At 35.2% G+C, this 16157-nt stretch overlaps 1 protein-coding gene across 2 annotated transcripts in view; it reads left to right on the top strand.

The window, feature by feature from the left end:
• Positions 1 to 15665, top strand: part of LOC117317914 (C-type Lectin CRL-like) — a 28411-nt gene extending 12746 nt beyond the window's left edge. The window contains exons 2-4 of one of the 2 annotated variants that reach the window (XM_033872880.1): positions 13566 to 13595; positions 13949 to 14122; positions 15094 to 15665. In XM_033872880.1, the coding sequence (XP_033728771.1) occupies positions 13566 to 13595; positions 13949 to 14122; positions 15094 to 15305 (416 nt within the window). In that variant the 3' untranslated portion in view covers positions 15306 to 15665. Of the gene's footprint in view, positions 1 to 12816; positions 13596 to 13948; positions 14123 to 15093 lie in introns of those variants that run through there. The other variant, XM_033872881.1, reaches the window with a different exon arrangement.
• Positions 15666 to 16157: the final 492 nt, after the last annotated feature.

Raw genomic sequence — 16157 nt, 5'->3', positions numbered from 1 at the left:
GCGGAGTCCACATCAGGAACTGGCCTCATGTTTACTTGTGCCTGGAATTGGCCCACGCCACCGTTGTACCCTGACACTGTTGGGTTGAAAACGTTATCAAACTCTAAAAGAACAGTTTTAAATTTGGCCTTTATGTCGCATGGCATAATGTTGTCAGGATCAAGATTGACAAGTTCCGAGTGATGAGTTGTTGTTGATTGTTTGGATGTGTTGGGCGATATAGGAAGGTCGCTAGAAGTTGTAAGGAAGGAATGTACTGCGGACAACACAGAAGTGCTCATTTTTCTTCACAAGTTATCGTTTTCCTGTGAGAATGCGGATCTTGCCAGAGATACCAGACATGATGGAAGGTTGGGGCCAAATAGATTTTCCCCCATGTTGATTGACTCATGTGGTTCTAATGCTACCTTTGTTACAAAGCCCTCAGGAAGTTCAACTTTAAAGTACTCTCCTGGCCTGATAGTTGAACGAGATGGGCTCGTAATTCTTGTACAACATGTCTGTTCATTGGTGAGCTTGAAGAACTGTAGGAGTATGATGAATTACCTCCTGTCTTTTAGCAGGCCAGATAATGGCATCGTTCGCCTCCATAAATGGAATGCCAGCTAGAATATGAGAGTATAATTCTCGACAACCAAGCACTCGAAATGGACCTCGTCTCCATGACGAGAGAACGTAGCCCGTGTATCACCCATGAATTTTAACGGAGAAGACCCATAGGCAAGGCCATTCCAGCTGCACATGATACACGCATCATGTCTCCCGTTGCGTCACTATCGACGGTAAGGCGCACAGTATTTTGGCAATGGAATACATCCATATATGTTGACTGGAGGATTCTGCCTATGACAGAAACTGAGGCTCCTCATTGTCTGAATACGGTTCAAGGTCCGCTTATTCCGACAATCTGTCGTGTTCTAACCAATAGCGTCTGGTCCTGAGCGGGAAGGAAGCTACATTTACTTAGAAATGGTCACTTGCCGTTCCTGCGGCTTTACATTACGGACATGACTTCCAGCTCTTTCTGACTGGCTTTGACTGTTTTTTATGAAACGAAGCAGCGGCTCGCATAGCTTTGGCATCCTCCCTTGGTGAATCAAGAGCTTGTAATATTTCAGGTTTTATTGACGCAAATGTGCGGGATCTTAACTCTGTGCCGTAACGCTGCTTCGCGAGTTTGGGGAGGTCGCCGTGAATGAGCCTTAACCAGGTTAATACGACAACATTTTTTTTCTAAAGATGGTGAAAGTTCTTCGCCTTCGTCAATTACCTCACCATTATGAGTGTTACCTGAATCTCTGTGTAATAAGTTGTTGTCCTCCATGAATGCCATTAGTTTTTTGGTAAAAGTCATCGGGTCTCTGTATCTTCTTATTTGATTGAGCAAACGTCAATTAGATTGGCTCCTGTTGACTGAAATCCGGAGATTATTGGGGCATAATTGGCAATCTGTCCTAGCATTAGTTCCAATATTCCCACTTTTTGTTTGCGGGTGCGTCGCCTTCTCTCGGCTACTTCCTCGCCATCGTCCACCAAGTCCCTGTGTTGTGCTGTTCTCGTTTTCTTCAGCCATCGTATGCCATCGACTAGAACCTGGGAGAAAGTTTGGGTCTTATAAGATTTTGCCTCCAAATCGAACGATTTGACTGTTTCAGTGTTTGTAAGGCACCATTGCTTCGGAGCCCTGTTCGTGTTAGTCACACAGTGTATTTATCAAGTGCGTTCAACGGCAGAGATGACATTGCGATGTGATGGTAGACTGTTACCTTATTCAGCGTGGACGTTTTATTTCTTCATACGTTTGTCGGAAGATGTTAAAATTTAAATATAACGCTGCTTTACTGAGCCTAAACCGCAACAAACGTATGGAGGCGTTGGTTCTAATTTGATAAATTTACTTTTACTCTTGTCATGATCATGTGCGCTGACATATTTGTTTTTGAGGGGAAACGAAAAAGGAAATAGAAGAGGCAACATGTTTGAAAATTGTCAGGTCGTTATTGGTTATATCTGGTCTTTTTATATGTAGAAGTGTTTTTTTCAATTTCTATAAAATATTAAAATGCCTGTGTAATGAAGAATGTTGAGTCTGTTTTAGATTTATTCTAGGTAACTTCGGAAGATGATGTTTCCATGATTTATGGAATTTTCTGTGTCGGAATGGTAATGATATAAAGGCAGGATCCGTTACGCGTCATATCTTCTCTAGAAGGTGTAACTGATTCAGTACTCAGTATTACATTTTTTGTCACTCTGATGGTAAATTGTGTTGTCAATTCTTATGCTCCTTTAGCTGGATCTTCATCTACAAGTAAAATAAGGAAGTTTAAATATACTAGTAGCGGAAACAATTTCAATAATGCCATTAAAGAAGTGAAAAAGTAAATTGGCCAAGACGGTACACTGAATAATACTCTTTGTATTTTGACTGTAAATACCATATTTCTTGATGTTATGTCAGTACCATACAAGATTACTTTTATCACAAAACATTTACTCCATTCGCTAACAAATGCAATGTATGTAACAGTAATTCGTCAACTTTAGAATCAGCTGTGGTAGAAATCACATGGGTCAGGCAGTTTATATATTAATCAATCTCATTTCTTCCAATACTATATCACATAACGCCCCTCTGTACTAATTGATCGACAAATTAGAAATAATTTCGACGTCATTATAATATGGGTACATAATTTGTATGATTCTTGTGTCTTGCTGTCATCTGTATTGACATTTTCTGTCTCTTGCATAGTTTGTAATGTTTGTGTTGAAGCGTGAACTGTATTGTTGTTTTGGCAGTTATCAACCGAGTTTGTGTTTTGAGATATTTGTTGTTTTTTGTGTCCCTGACTGCGAAGTTCCATATGAGGGACCGGTTCATCGTCAGATGATTCATTGCGAGTTTTCCTGGTACTGTTTACAATGGTAGGTTGTGCTTTACGAATTTGTGTTTTGTACGAGGATGAGGTGGAGGTGTTGATGCAGTGTCAACATCTGAATCGCTGTCACTACCATCATCGCTGGATGTTGGACAAGCATAGTGTGCTTTCCGTGTAGGTCTATATGTAGTGCTTGGTGCGGGAATGTCCCATTCAAGTTGGGCAGGTTGCAGATGACGAGCATGTGTTTTGTTTGTTTTTCCATCTAACTGGTTTTTCGTCTTCTGCCGTTTGAAAAACGGGGGGACTATAGGTCTACCCTCCGTCCGTCTGTCTGTCACGCAACAGTTGTCCGGACTACTCCTTTTAAAGTGCTACTCCGATTTTAACTAAACTTGGTATACATGATCAGTATAACATGTAGTTGTGCATCCCACATTTTTTTTCAAAAATCTATTTTTCAAAATGGCCACCGGCTTCTCATTGGTTGAGGCTTGAACGGACAACTCCTCCTAAAGTACTACTCCGATTTTAACGAAACTTGGTATACATGATTAGTATAACATGTAGTTGTGCATCATTCTTTTTTTTTTGGAGTAACAATTCTGAAATGCGAGTAAAAATGGCTATATCTCGTCACCTGGCGAGTAAAATAGCTCAAAGTCATGGGTCATTTGAGGTCAAATATCACTTTTTTTCGAAATTAGAGCTTGTCCGGGGCATAACTTCCGTGTTATTTCACCTACACGTTTAACCAACTCGGTATACCTATGTATTTTTTTTTTTTTTTTTTTTAATACTTGTTGTCCGCAACCTGAAATATTCTTCCTGTTGTTCTGTTGGAAAACTAGTTTAATATATCTATTGAAGTTCTGTCGAAAATAAATGGGAAATAAATAGGTCAGGCAGGGGACTTTGTATTGCTGTCGCAATAATATCCATCCTTGTTTATGATGAATGTGGATGGTGATGTTTGCTCAATGATGCGGTAGTGAGGTGTCCATTTTGGTTCCAGTGGTTTTGTGTTGCGTTGGGGATTTCGCAAATATACCGCGTCATTAACTTTAAATGACGTGTTTTGTGTATTGGTGTTAGCCTGTTCTTCGTTGCGTTTAGTTTGAGCAGCTTTCAAACTCTTTACTACCCTAGTCACGGTAATGTGTTGATCCTGAATGATTGTGGAAATCTTGCAACTATTTCCTACGGGGTTTCAAAATGTGTCAATGGGTAAAACTGGGTCTCTATGAAAAATAAGATAAAAAGGACTAAGTTTGGCAGTGTCATTCACATGGAATCCCATACTAGTTGAAGCATGAAGTATGTTTTCATCCCAGTCATTTGGAGTTTCAATCATGAGTTTGGATAGAGTTCCATTCAAGGTTCTTATAACCTTTGGATGTATTCACTTACAGGGCCAGTCGAAGATTGAAGAGCTAAAATATGTTTTTGTCATGATTGTTTGTGATCAGTGCCTGTTTCTCAATATCTTGGATCCATTGCTCAAACTTGCCTCGATTTCCATCATAAAGTTTACTAGCACAACAAGAATTATCGCTTAATGTTAGATTTTGACTACTGTTTTCTAAAACTCTAAGCCTTCTGTTTTGATTATGAATTAATGTAGTAATTTCAGTGGCATTAGCCGTTAAAAGCTCGATGGCATGCTCAGTGGGTGAAATACCAGTAGCTTGATCTGCTGGTTCCATAATGTAACTAACAATAGATATCAAAAATATTCTACACTGGTCAAAATTTATAGGTAATTAAATGTACACGTGTTCACTAAGAAGGACAATAGAATAAATCTACTTACAATTTGCTGCTGATTGTTGATGCTTCTTTGTGATCGTGATCGTATAGTGTTGATTCGTCTGGTGTCACGGCTCCATATAGATGAATGGTGTGGTGTTGTAAATGAAAGTTCTTGACACACGTATAGATGAATGTTTTATTCGGAGACAGAGCATAGATGTTGTTTCTCTGTTCCAAAAGGTAGTCTGACAAAATTAACAGATACAAGCTTGTCCATTTATACATGTGAACAGGCCAGTACTGCTGACAGGCCACTAAACACAAGGGTCAGGCTTCGGCCATATATTACATCACACTATCGCATTATCTTATAGGGAATAACTGGCCACGGGTAATTACATAAGTAAATCAATTCACTTTGGCCAGGTAAACAAAAGGGTCAAGCAGCTTATCACAAGGGTCAGGCAGCTTATATATTAATCAATTTTACTTCTTACACTACTATATCACACATTTTTTAGTCATTTATGATTGATATACCAAAGCTTTCAGGATTATCCTTTATCTTCACCAACCACTCCCTTGGAGCGACAATTGTACATGTTGTTATTGTTACATAAATTAAAGATAGATATGTCGCAGTGTTAAACACTCTGTCATATTTGGTTTCAAAATAAAGCAAAAATTAAACGATATATTTTATATCAATAGGACTTCTAGTTTAGATAATTTAATTTTTGTATTTCACTTAAAATGAGAAAGATAATTTTGACTTTAAGATTTTATTTTGAACAGGAATGTCCGCTATTCCTTAAAAGTTGTATTATAACACATCAGGATTACAAAGTGTTTATAAGATATAAGCCTTCGTTAGAATGTCAGTCAATATGTCAGCGATAAACAAACATATAAAAAGCTGTCCTTAAAAGATTCGATCACAGGTGTTCCAAGCTGTTATTTCTGAGTCGTTTTAGGAATTAGTGTCAGGCCATATGTCCAATAACTTCAAAAGAAATGTTTTCACTTAGCCGGCAATTAAGGGGTCTAGTGACAATTGTTACGTCACAATACCTCAGCTAACCTGAGATATTGGTGACAGGTCTAAACCAGTAATTAACCGGTCATGGCCAGTTCGGTAAACAAACAGAGCTACTGACCATTACGCTAAATTAGGTTTGATTGGTTAATAGATGAAACTTCAGCCGAAGTAATTTGTAAAACGTAATTTGATTGGTTTAGGAAAGTTCCGATGATTCTTAACTTACTGTGTCCAGGTGGTTCTTGTTACTTTCGAACAAGACGCCACGAATAAAACATCTATTTGGACACAGAAACAAGATTCATCTTTGTTTGTTGAAGGTGAGAACTTTCCTTGTTTATCAACCTAATTTTATATGTTCTGATGATTTATGAATGTAAAGTTTTCGTTTTTGTTTCTAGATATGTAGATAACTATTCTTGCCTTAATACTATTTTTATAAATAGATATGCATTTTAATAATGCTTGTTTTAAGAATATACTTTGTATGAATTTAGTTTAATAACGTTAGTTTCTCGTTGTAAAGATATTTCGTATATATCATGTTAATATTTTCTTGTAATAGAAAGTCAGTTAATAACTATCGGTTTGTAGTATTTGCTTTATAAAGAATCTTTGCTTTTTGATGTTCGCATTTATCATGTGGTTTATAGTTCCGCGTCATTAAATATGTAATCAATTTTAAGTTTAAATTGATGAGTAGGAATTCTCATTATTGGTATTTGTCTTCTTATGAGAATCAGCATTCGTTCTTAAAGTATTGAATCACACAAATTGCCTAAATCAATATTATTCCGGACATTATATTTCGGTTTCGATTTAGTATTTATAAAGTCATGTAAGTTCCCTTTGTTTTTCACATTTTTGCGGATAACCATTTTGAGTCTTATTTCGCTAGTTTTATCTTTCTCATTGCATTATTGGAAAGAATTTGTTTTATATGTCATGTTATGTATATATATTGTGCCACAAGTATTCAGTTATAATTAGGGTCGTTTGTGACCTTGAACTGCGAAATTCTATACACTGTATATAGGGTCATTTAATGACTCGTTCCTTTGTATAAGCGTTATGCATTTCTAACGTAGTTATTACGGAATTAGACTTTCTAAGTCCGTGGTTTTATTAATACTTATTATAAACAATTATTTTGATATCATTGTTACAATATATAACTTGTTCTTATTTCGATCTTTCCATTTGTACGTAAATGTGTAAATTAATATAAAACGTTTCATTCCTCAAATTTATATTGTATATTATGTATCATTTGACTTTCGAACAAGACGCCACGAATAAAACATCTATTTGGACACAGAAACAAGATTCATCTTTGTTTGTTGAAGATTCCTATATACTACGTGACAACGCTGGCCTATACGAGCTAATTCCCTAGCAACCAGCCTTGTCACAGATACAAAATGACAAAGACTCTCACAGGCCATAAGTCGGAAACGTCATTTGAAACATATTCAGGCAAAAAATGATAAAACCTCAAAGCGGTGGATGTCTGCAAACATTGTTGATGAGATTAGGGAAAGTGCCAAATTGTTTCAAAACCTATCCCTTCCTACTTTGTTCCTATGACTAATATACCAGTCCAAAGTCCAAGCCACAGCACCAATAGATCAGGAATTGCAAAATATGCATATGGATGCAATGCTACAATTGTTTGATTCGCAAACAGAGATCCTTATTGAAACTCTCAAAAATGAGTATGACCTTGTCGACGACATTATCGAAACTAACAAGTCCTATCGACACAGAATATAGATTTCTGATATCCTGTTCAAATGTAATAATCAACTACAATAGCATCACCGAAAAAATAAAATCTGATGAATTCATCATATCAATGGTCTCTGTAGTAATATGAGCACGTGCAAATAAAATTCCAATGCAACATCATTTTTGTCCATGAAGTTACTGTAGATAGGTGGGCTTTGCCAATGTTTATACTACATGTATCATGAATACAAATAAATATTATTAAACGTTAAATATTATCATCATCATTTAATCCATGTTGGATCTTTTAGTCAACAATTTACATTGTTATCTTTATTAAATGGTATTAGGTGATGCTGATTTTTAAGTTGTCATCCAACCCATCCCGTTTTTCAAATTTCTACAAAGTTAAAAAGTAAATATCAATGCAATTTTAGTATACTACTTCGGTCGATATATGCCTATATTATGTCTGAATGCGATCAGGACATGAGTATTGAGGTTGATGACTTTTGGCGAGGATTGCCCACAAGAAGATGGAACTATAAGAGTTTGGGCCTTTTAGAGAATCTAATCTGAATGAAACGGACTCTGACAATGACCGCTTGGGTAACACAGACTGGTATGTTTTGCACAATTCAGTAATCGGCCAATCACCAATAAATGTATCAACAATTTGTTATAAAACAATGTGTCATCTTATTATCGAATTAATATTCAAATAATCATACATCGACCTTTTTTTTCTCTTTGTATAAAAAACAGTGTTCGAACCTACAATGGTAATTCTACAGATCCAGATTATTATATATTTATATATGTGTGTCGTGGCTTACCGACAATTAAATACTTATGAAAGATATATATATATGATCATTGTAAGTGAAATTATGTAAAAATGCTTCACAACAACTAGGTAGACAGTTTGCATGCGAGTAAATATCCAAATGAAGTTATGAATCGAAATATCTTGATACGATACAGGACACTAAATTTACCTGTGATGGTTAGTTAAAAATCTAAAGGGTTAAAGTGTTCTATAACCCATGAGCTCACTCTCAACATTATATCCTGGAAGCACATATTTACATTTAATTGAATGTAACCGAATGTTTTTAAAATTCAGCACATTGCGAAAATTGTTATTTCATTTAGAATTTCATCACTCATATGGAATACTTTCCATACAAGCAGTTGGAGAGGCAGACAGCACACTACATAAGAAGGCATTACATCGAAGAGGTATAAAAGGAACTCAAGTGTATTTGTATATATTCTAGCCATAGCCCACTCGTCATTGTCAATAAAATGCATTAACATATTTTAAATGTTTGATAAAAGAATCTATCACAGGTTATCATTAAAACTATGACTTCAATGCCGTTTTTGATCATCTTAAAAAGCCGGGAGCCTGAAGTTGGTTCCAAGTTCCGAGTTCCGTTTAAGATAAACGGAACTACGAACAAGTTCCGAGTTCCGTTTAAGAAAAACGGAACTACTATGTATAAGCTTTACGGGTTTTGGTCCCAGTTCCGAGTTCCGTTTAAGATAAACTGAACTAGGAACCAGTAAAACTGTATGTGTCAATGGGTTTAAAGGCAGTTATCAGTAACGTATAAAATTTACAGGACTTGGTCCTAGTTTCCAGTTCCGTTTAGGATTAATGGAACAAAGAAACCAGTTCCGAGTTTCGTTTAAGTAATTTAAGATGAAGGCGAAAATTTCAAGCTGAATTGAAGGATCTATACACCATAGTGCATGGGCAAAGTGTAGTCAGATCACAAACATACTCTCTTACTTTTCAACTGTAAAAATCAAGTACTAGGCTCAGCATTTTCAATTAAAAAACGATACATACAAAGTTATTTTAAGAAGTCAGTCTTTTTTTCAAATCATGTAGTCCGGTCACGATAAAAATGAAATTCAGAGTTGCATCAAATTCCTGCCATGGAAAAGACGAATTTAATGAGTTCAAAGTCGCTTAATTGTGGCTTACATTCATGTACATGCATGTACATGTGAACAAGAGAAAACACTGGTCAGTCATGAGTCACGGCGCGGTGAACTTACAATCGGTCGTGTTTGCTTAAAATCACCTATGCATACCCAATACTACTTGAATCATTATAAGGGACTAAAAGAAAATCTGAGCACAGGTAAACGCTCTTTGTTTCACACCTGATTACATTTCACATCTCATGCTGGTAAGACAATTGGGGAACTCGATAAGTCCCGAGTGTTCCGTGTGCAACTGTATTGAGAATTCCGAACGGAATTTTTCGATTTTACAAACGAGGAAAAGGATATTTCTTGAAAACCATTTAGGGCGAATTTAAAACAGGGCGAATATGTTTTGTGTTGCTCAAGAACGAAAATATACAGTTTATATCACAAAGCGGTGATAAACCTCTCTATGCGTATGGGGTTTCCCTTGCACATTAAAACTGTTCCGAATTGATGCTTTTACAATTCGTATGTAAATTTAGCTTAAGTTTTCCGTACAAGCAATCAAAATTGGGTAAGTAATCAACTTTAGTTGGCTCATTCACATCATATTCCATTGATCGTGGTAAGAAAACCACTCTGACCAAATAGCCGTGCGGTAATTGCAAATTGAACACTCTTACAACTTTCTCAGCTAAAATTTCAAACTTTCCGCTTAGTCGGCAACCGTAAATCAAAAATCAACCGACCATCAATCAATCTGTAACCGAATAACAGATTAAATTTTATCATCAATCAAAAATCGATAACTGAAGAAAATCAATAATTGCTCACGAACGAATAATCTGTTTAGAACAATTGCTAAAAATGTAATTATGATGTATCACAGTATCATACATTACAATCTAAAATTAATTAGTTTCCGATGACCATTTATGACTATATTTATTTCTATAGCTGTCGTCGTCCGAATGATGTTAATGTTGTCAATATTTGTACGTTATAAACTATAGTTATAGTGGACACTTTGAGTATCTGCATGTTTACATTTGAGGGAATTAAAATTATTCAAAATACGTTCATATTTACTACTTTTATACAAATAATCTGATAGTGAAGAACAACAGTCAAAACGACCCGTATTTGGGCTGGCGAGAAATAGTAAGGCCATGTGTACATGTGTAAAGGTGCCTATCAGGAGGTATAGCGTTACATGGTGTTGGCTGCGGTGTATATATTCATGTACATACACTGGTATACATGTGCTTTGTAACTATAACATTAAAAATCAAATTTTCTTAAATTAAAAGAATTCCAATTGATATCTAATATACTTACTGTTATCAACTCAACAACTTCACAATACCTATTATCTACAAGGTGCAAAGCAGCACATTTTTCGGCCGCTGGCTATAGTTCTCGGGGCTATAGGGAACATACAACCAATTGAAAAAATATATTTTTGAAACAGCCAATGTGTATAGAAAGTTGAGCCAAGGATAAAATGTCTGGCAGCCACTGATTGGCCAGTATGTTATGAAGCGAGAAAATAGATATGTAGCCTGATAGGTAACTATCAATAAGAAATGTTGATATAAATTTCGTAAGTCCGATTTATTTTTCGAAATTCACCCATTTTCAAAATGGCTACCCTGGAGAAAATTTGAGCTGAAGGACCCAACTTTTTTTTGATTATGTGTTATATCAGACCCTAAACTTTTGTTATAAACCATAATTGTCATCTTGAATTCAAGAATTTGAATGAAATACTCCAAAACGTTAACACTTAAGTCTATGGGAAAACAATTGGTTGGTTGGTCCCTATAAATAGCCCCAGAGAACTAACTATTCAAATGTTATATATGGCGCGTTATGATACATATAAGTAAGATGCTACACGTTATATACGACCCCTGATAACAGAATAGTATTCAAATGGTACATGTTAAGTATGGGCTGTTTTAGTAGAAAATGTATGTAATCATCAATTTCTGACTATTAATGTACAGAATGTTAGAAGTACATAGTAATTATGGTTACGAACATTTTGACTCCTGATGGATCCGTTTCGGTTCTGTTTAGGTAGCATTTGTTATTAACTTATTTACAAATATATTTCAAAAAAACGAATCAGCACATGCATGAATGTTAAATTCGCATTCATCAGAGGCACGTGTTCACGCTTGTTTATATATTTCCAATAGGGCGGTTCTAATCCCGTTAAACCTCTGACGTCACCGAAACGCCCTTGGGCTTCAGGTGTGTTTTCGAGAAAAATCGCAATTACTCTAAAACTAAATTCTCTATGAAAGACGCATTTTCAGCAAATATTTTCATCTCAAATGACATTTCATCAGCTTGATATAGCAAATCGTTCTGGATACACTTTAATAACGCGATACATTATACACTGATTCAACCAGCATTTCTCGTACGAGTTAGTGTTTTATTGCCCTGGAGTCAGCATGAGGTCACTTCTATTAAAAATAGATTTTGATGCCTTCGCTCTACCTCTGACGAGTTTATTTATTATCCAATGGTCCTGATACACTTCATTCACTAGCAAACATTACATGTATCTCTTAGTTAAAAATGATGTCACTAGTACTTTATATAGATTGTCGTTGCCCTATCTCTACCAATTCCATTGATCAATCAACTAAAGCCATCATCTGTTGTACAAATTCATTATTATTTTTATCATTTTGTGATCAGCTCAAGCGCTGATTTCCGGATTCTCTGGATTGAAATGATATGATTCATTGCTACTCTCAAAACACTATACATGTTTTCTATTGTAATATTTCCTATAGCAAAATAGAGTGTTCCTTTGTTGATTCTTGAATGAGAACATATAGAAAATTGATTGTATGTATTTTTGTATAATCCTATGAACTCAAATGTGAATGACAACCGCATCTGATTGGCCTTTTATCATTATTTGATTTGGCGGGGCTTTATGCTACAGAGTTTTTGTTATGATAATTCAGTGTGATGACACTATAAAAATGTTCGTCATATATTCTATAATTGACTGACAAGATAAGATATAAAACAGTACCAAACATAACCCAGGGGATTCATTTGCATTGTGTTACAAATTGCAAAGTAAAATAAATAACCTTGTACGCAATAACTGGATATGAAGAGCGAAGTACCGTTGTCCTACCCTGACTAGTTTCTCATGTATAGTCTGACCTGTGACCCTAGATTAATGGTCCTGACATCAAATAAGTTAGCACTAAGAATATTATTTTACGGTTTATAAAAGCCCGTGTGAGCGATATCAGCCAATAGGGATACTTTATTACCATCGCTTTAACTAATGTAGGTTTTTTTAATTTTCATTTTTTATCGAAACATATATCTAACTGTATACAAGAGCAATAGGACAGATGAACGGATCGACTCCGGGTTAAGGCACTATAAGTTGTAAGATAGAAAAAGAAACTCCCTCCCTCCTTCATCTAGAATAGCAAAGTTGAAAAACTGCTTGCCTTTAATTGAAGTAGATATGCCTAGCAAACGCTAGTATTTTATAGGGTTGAGAATACGTTGTTAATTTGTCAACCGCTTGAGACGGCCATGGTGCTGTGATGAACAAACAATTGCATAAATTTATGAAGATTAATGTCAATATTTCAATGTTTTCGGCTTCCTGTACGTGGCACAGCCTGAGCAAGAATCGAAATACGTATCTCGAATAGTCAAATGTATTTCATTAGTCCAACCTTATATTAGCCGAGCATATGATAGCGGTGAAAAATCGGTTGTGTTAATGGGCTTAAATGAATTATCGACCTGGACAAATTTACATTTACTTTGTGAATCGACAACCCCCGGGGGCCCTATCATACGTATTTAAATCTCGAATGTGTTTATTGGATCCACAGTAACGTCTATAAGCGGCGGTGAGTGGAATGCCCCTGATATTTAAGTTGGAAAATCACAAGGCACCACAAGATGTTTTCCTGCCTTATCTTGATATTTTTTATGTTGTTCAGTCTGTTCCTGTGTGTTTGTTATCTCAAGTTTAACTGAAATAACAGACATGACAGGTTTAAGACTATCAGACTTTTCAAGTGCTTTACAAACCAACAGTGTCGTAGAGTGTGCGATAGAATGCGCCAACAATGTGTCCTGTGAGTCGCTGTCGTATCACAGTACCAAAGGGTTGTGTCTTCTCCATTCCTTCCTCTTCAACGTGACTACAACAGAAGATGATTGGAAGTCATACCAATATTGTCGAGGTAATGTTTTATGACAATAATAGACATGTATAATATTTGTATTCGAAAATCGAGGCCTTGAAAAATTTTCTTCGCAAAAAAAGGAAAAGTGCTGTTGGATATTGGACAGAATTTCATTAAGGATCTGTCCAATGTTTTGCAGTAATTATATATTATTTGCCATTTCTTGGCACTGATAAGTTTTACCTTCCAGAGCAACTACTATTAGTCGCATATATCTTATCTTATCGTATCATGCACAGTCCTTCGTCAGGTTTCCTGGTTTGTTTCGATAAATGTTTTGGAAAGATTTTGGTATTTGGTCATTTTGATCGACTGGTTAAAAAAATATAATATTGTCATTTATTTCACAGGAAACTGTCCAACTGAGTGTGGCTACGTACACAACGAGACGCTTGACTGGTGTTATCGCCTGGTAGTTGAAAAGAGGAATGCATCGCAAGCGGCAGAATTTTGCAGACTTGACGGAGCTCGTCAGATCAAGATAAACTCACTGGATAGACAACTGCACATAATGGATTTGTTATGTAAGTTAAATCCAATTATGATTAGGCTATTATGACAAAATAAACACAGCAGAAAGGGAAAATGTAGTAGCTGTACCTTTCATACCATGTAAGAGTAAGTAGATATCGGCCAATGATGAACTATACTGCGTTATCGTTTCTAGGACTCGCCGATGATGGAGTTGTGGGCGGCTGAAGAGCTGTCATATCTTTTATAATAGTACACTACTTCAATAACGAAATTAAATATAAACAAGCTTAAAATCATTTCTTGACACTACATTTCTTTTCTTGTAACATACATGTAGAAACAAATCATGTGACATATAAACAAACAACAGTCACTAACTAAAAGGGCAGGGGAAATATATCAGAATGCCTAGGTTTTTTGGGTAACAGGTAACAGGTAACATAGATTACTAAAAATTGATATCATTGATATCATTTTTTAAAAGAAAAGACTACAAATGTAGTCGCCTCTGACATATAGACCATTACGCCTGCAGTGCATTTAAATTAATCAAAGGAACATCTAAGCAAGAGACACTCAATTTTAAAACGTTAATGATTGCAAACAATCAGTTTTAATATATACATTTGAAAACAAATTTAAGTAGTCCTATAGATTAATCAGAAAGATGTATTACTCTCTATTTAATATTATCCCAAGGCTGTCGGTCATAGGTTCATAGGTCATAGTCATAGGTTCTCGATATTAACGTAAAAAATATTCATTCTGTTTTCAAGGAAAAGATTTTATAGTTGAAGATAAAAGTCATTAAATTGTTGTTGTTGTTTTTTTATTATTATTATTGCTGTCATAATCTTAATGAAGGAGATATTGACGGCTGTTTTTCGTCAGAAATTGCACCGATAATAATTGTTTTTTAATATGAAAAATTCGTGCATGTATTTCTTTTTTTTAATATATCAAGTGCATGTATCGTATCATTATGGTACATTCCTTAGTTTTTCTTACTTGTCTATTTCAGTTTCCCAAGGAGTTAGGTCCGTTTGGATTGGGGGTCAGTCCGCGGAAGAAGATAACAATTTCGTCTATGAAGACGGTTCACCTTTGTCGTATTTTCATTGGAAGTCAAATAGCCCAAAGAACCGACGATATATAAAGATACGTTCTGATGATAATTACGAATGGGAAAATAAATATGGAGCTTCTATTCGTGCTTTTATGTGTGAACGTTAATGTTCTGGGCCCAGTTGTTCAAATGGTGATTAAGCTAATCACAGCTTAACGACAGTCTTAAAATCACACTTAAATATTTTCTGGTAAAACTAACTTTCAGGAAACTATAACAATCGCCAGTATCTTCCTTTCCATCCTTATTTAAGGAATACACACACTTACGTTTTGCAGTAAAGGAGAAAATGAGATTTTAACAATCTAGTGATTAAGGTAATCCCCTTTTGAACAACTGAGCTCAGAGAGTTTCTAACTGTAAGTAAAAATAAATGCTACCATTTGTTTGACAGAAAATAGAAAATTTGATCGTGAGCGAAAATGTAAATGTCAAAATAAAACGCCGAAGATTAAAAAAAAAAAAAAGCACAAAGCAAACGCCTTTAAAACATTTGTAAATTTTAGCATTGGCTTTAACTAATGTAGATAATTTCCAGTTCAGAACAATATGCTAAAGAAGAGAAGCAAATTATTGATAGTAGTAAGGTTTTTCTGCATATAATTTCAGTAATAATATATGTTACCATGTAATGTGTACTACGGACCAAATTTCAAAAAAAAAAAAAAAAAAAAAAAATCATTCCAAAAGCATTATTGTTTTGTTTTTTAATTATCCAATTGTAAAACGTTTTTTGCCAGTTCGCGAGAAATGTTGTATAGTAATATTGTGATTTATTGTTGATTTTCTGTGACATTATTTTGTAATATTTTGTAAATAGAATAAAATTGGACATACGTCATTGTAAAATAATTTGTTTTGTTTTGGTGAAAAAGGTTCAGTTTACTTTGGCAAACTACAAATATATGATTCCTATGAAAATAACCGGCAACTGATTCCAACCATCATGACGTTTGTAA

This window comes from Pecten maximus, chromosome 19 (assembly GCF_902652985.1).
Source record: "Pecten maximus chromosome 19, xPecMax1.1, whole genome shotgun sequence".
In the NCBI taxonomy this organism is placed as follows: Eukaryota; Metazoa; Mollusca; class Bivalvia; order Pectinida; family Pectinidae; genus Pecten; species Pecten maximus.
Note: the sequence above shows the minus strand (reverse complement) of the source record. Positions and strands in the feature narration are given on the sequence as shown.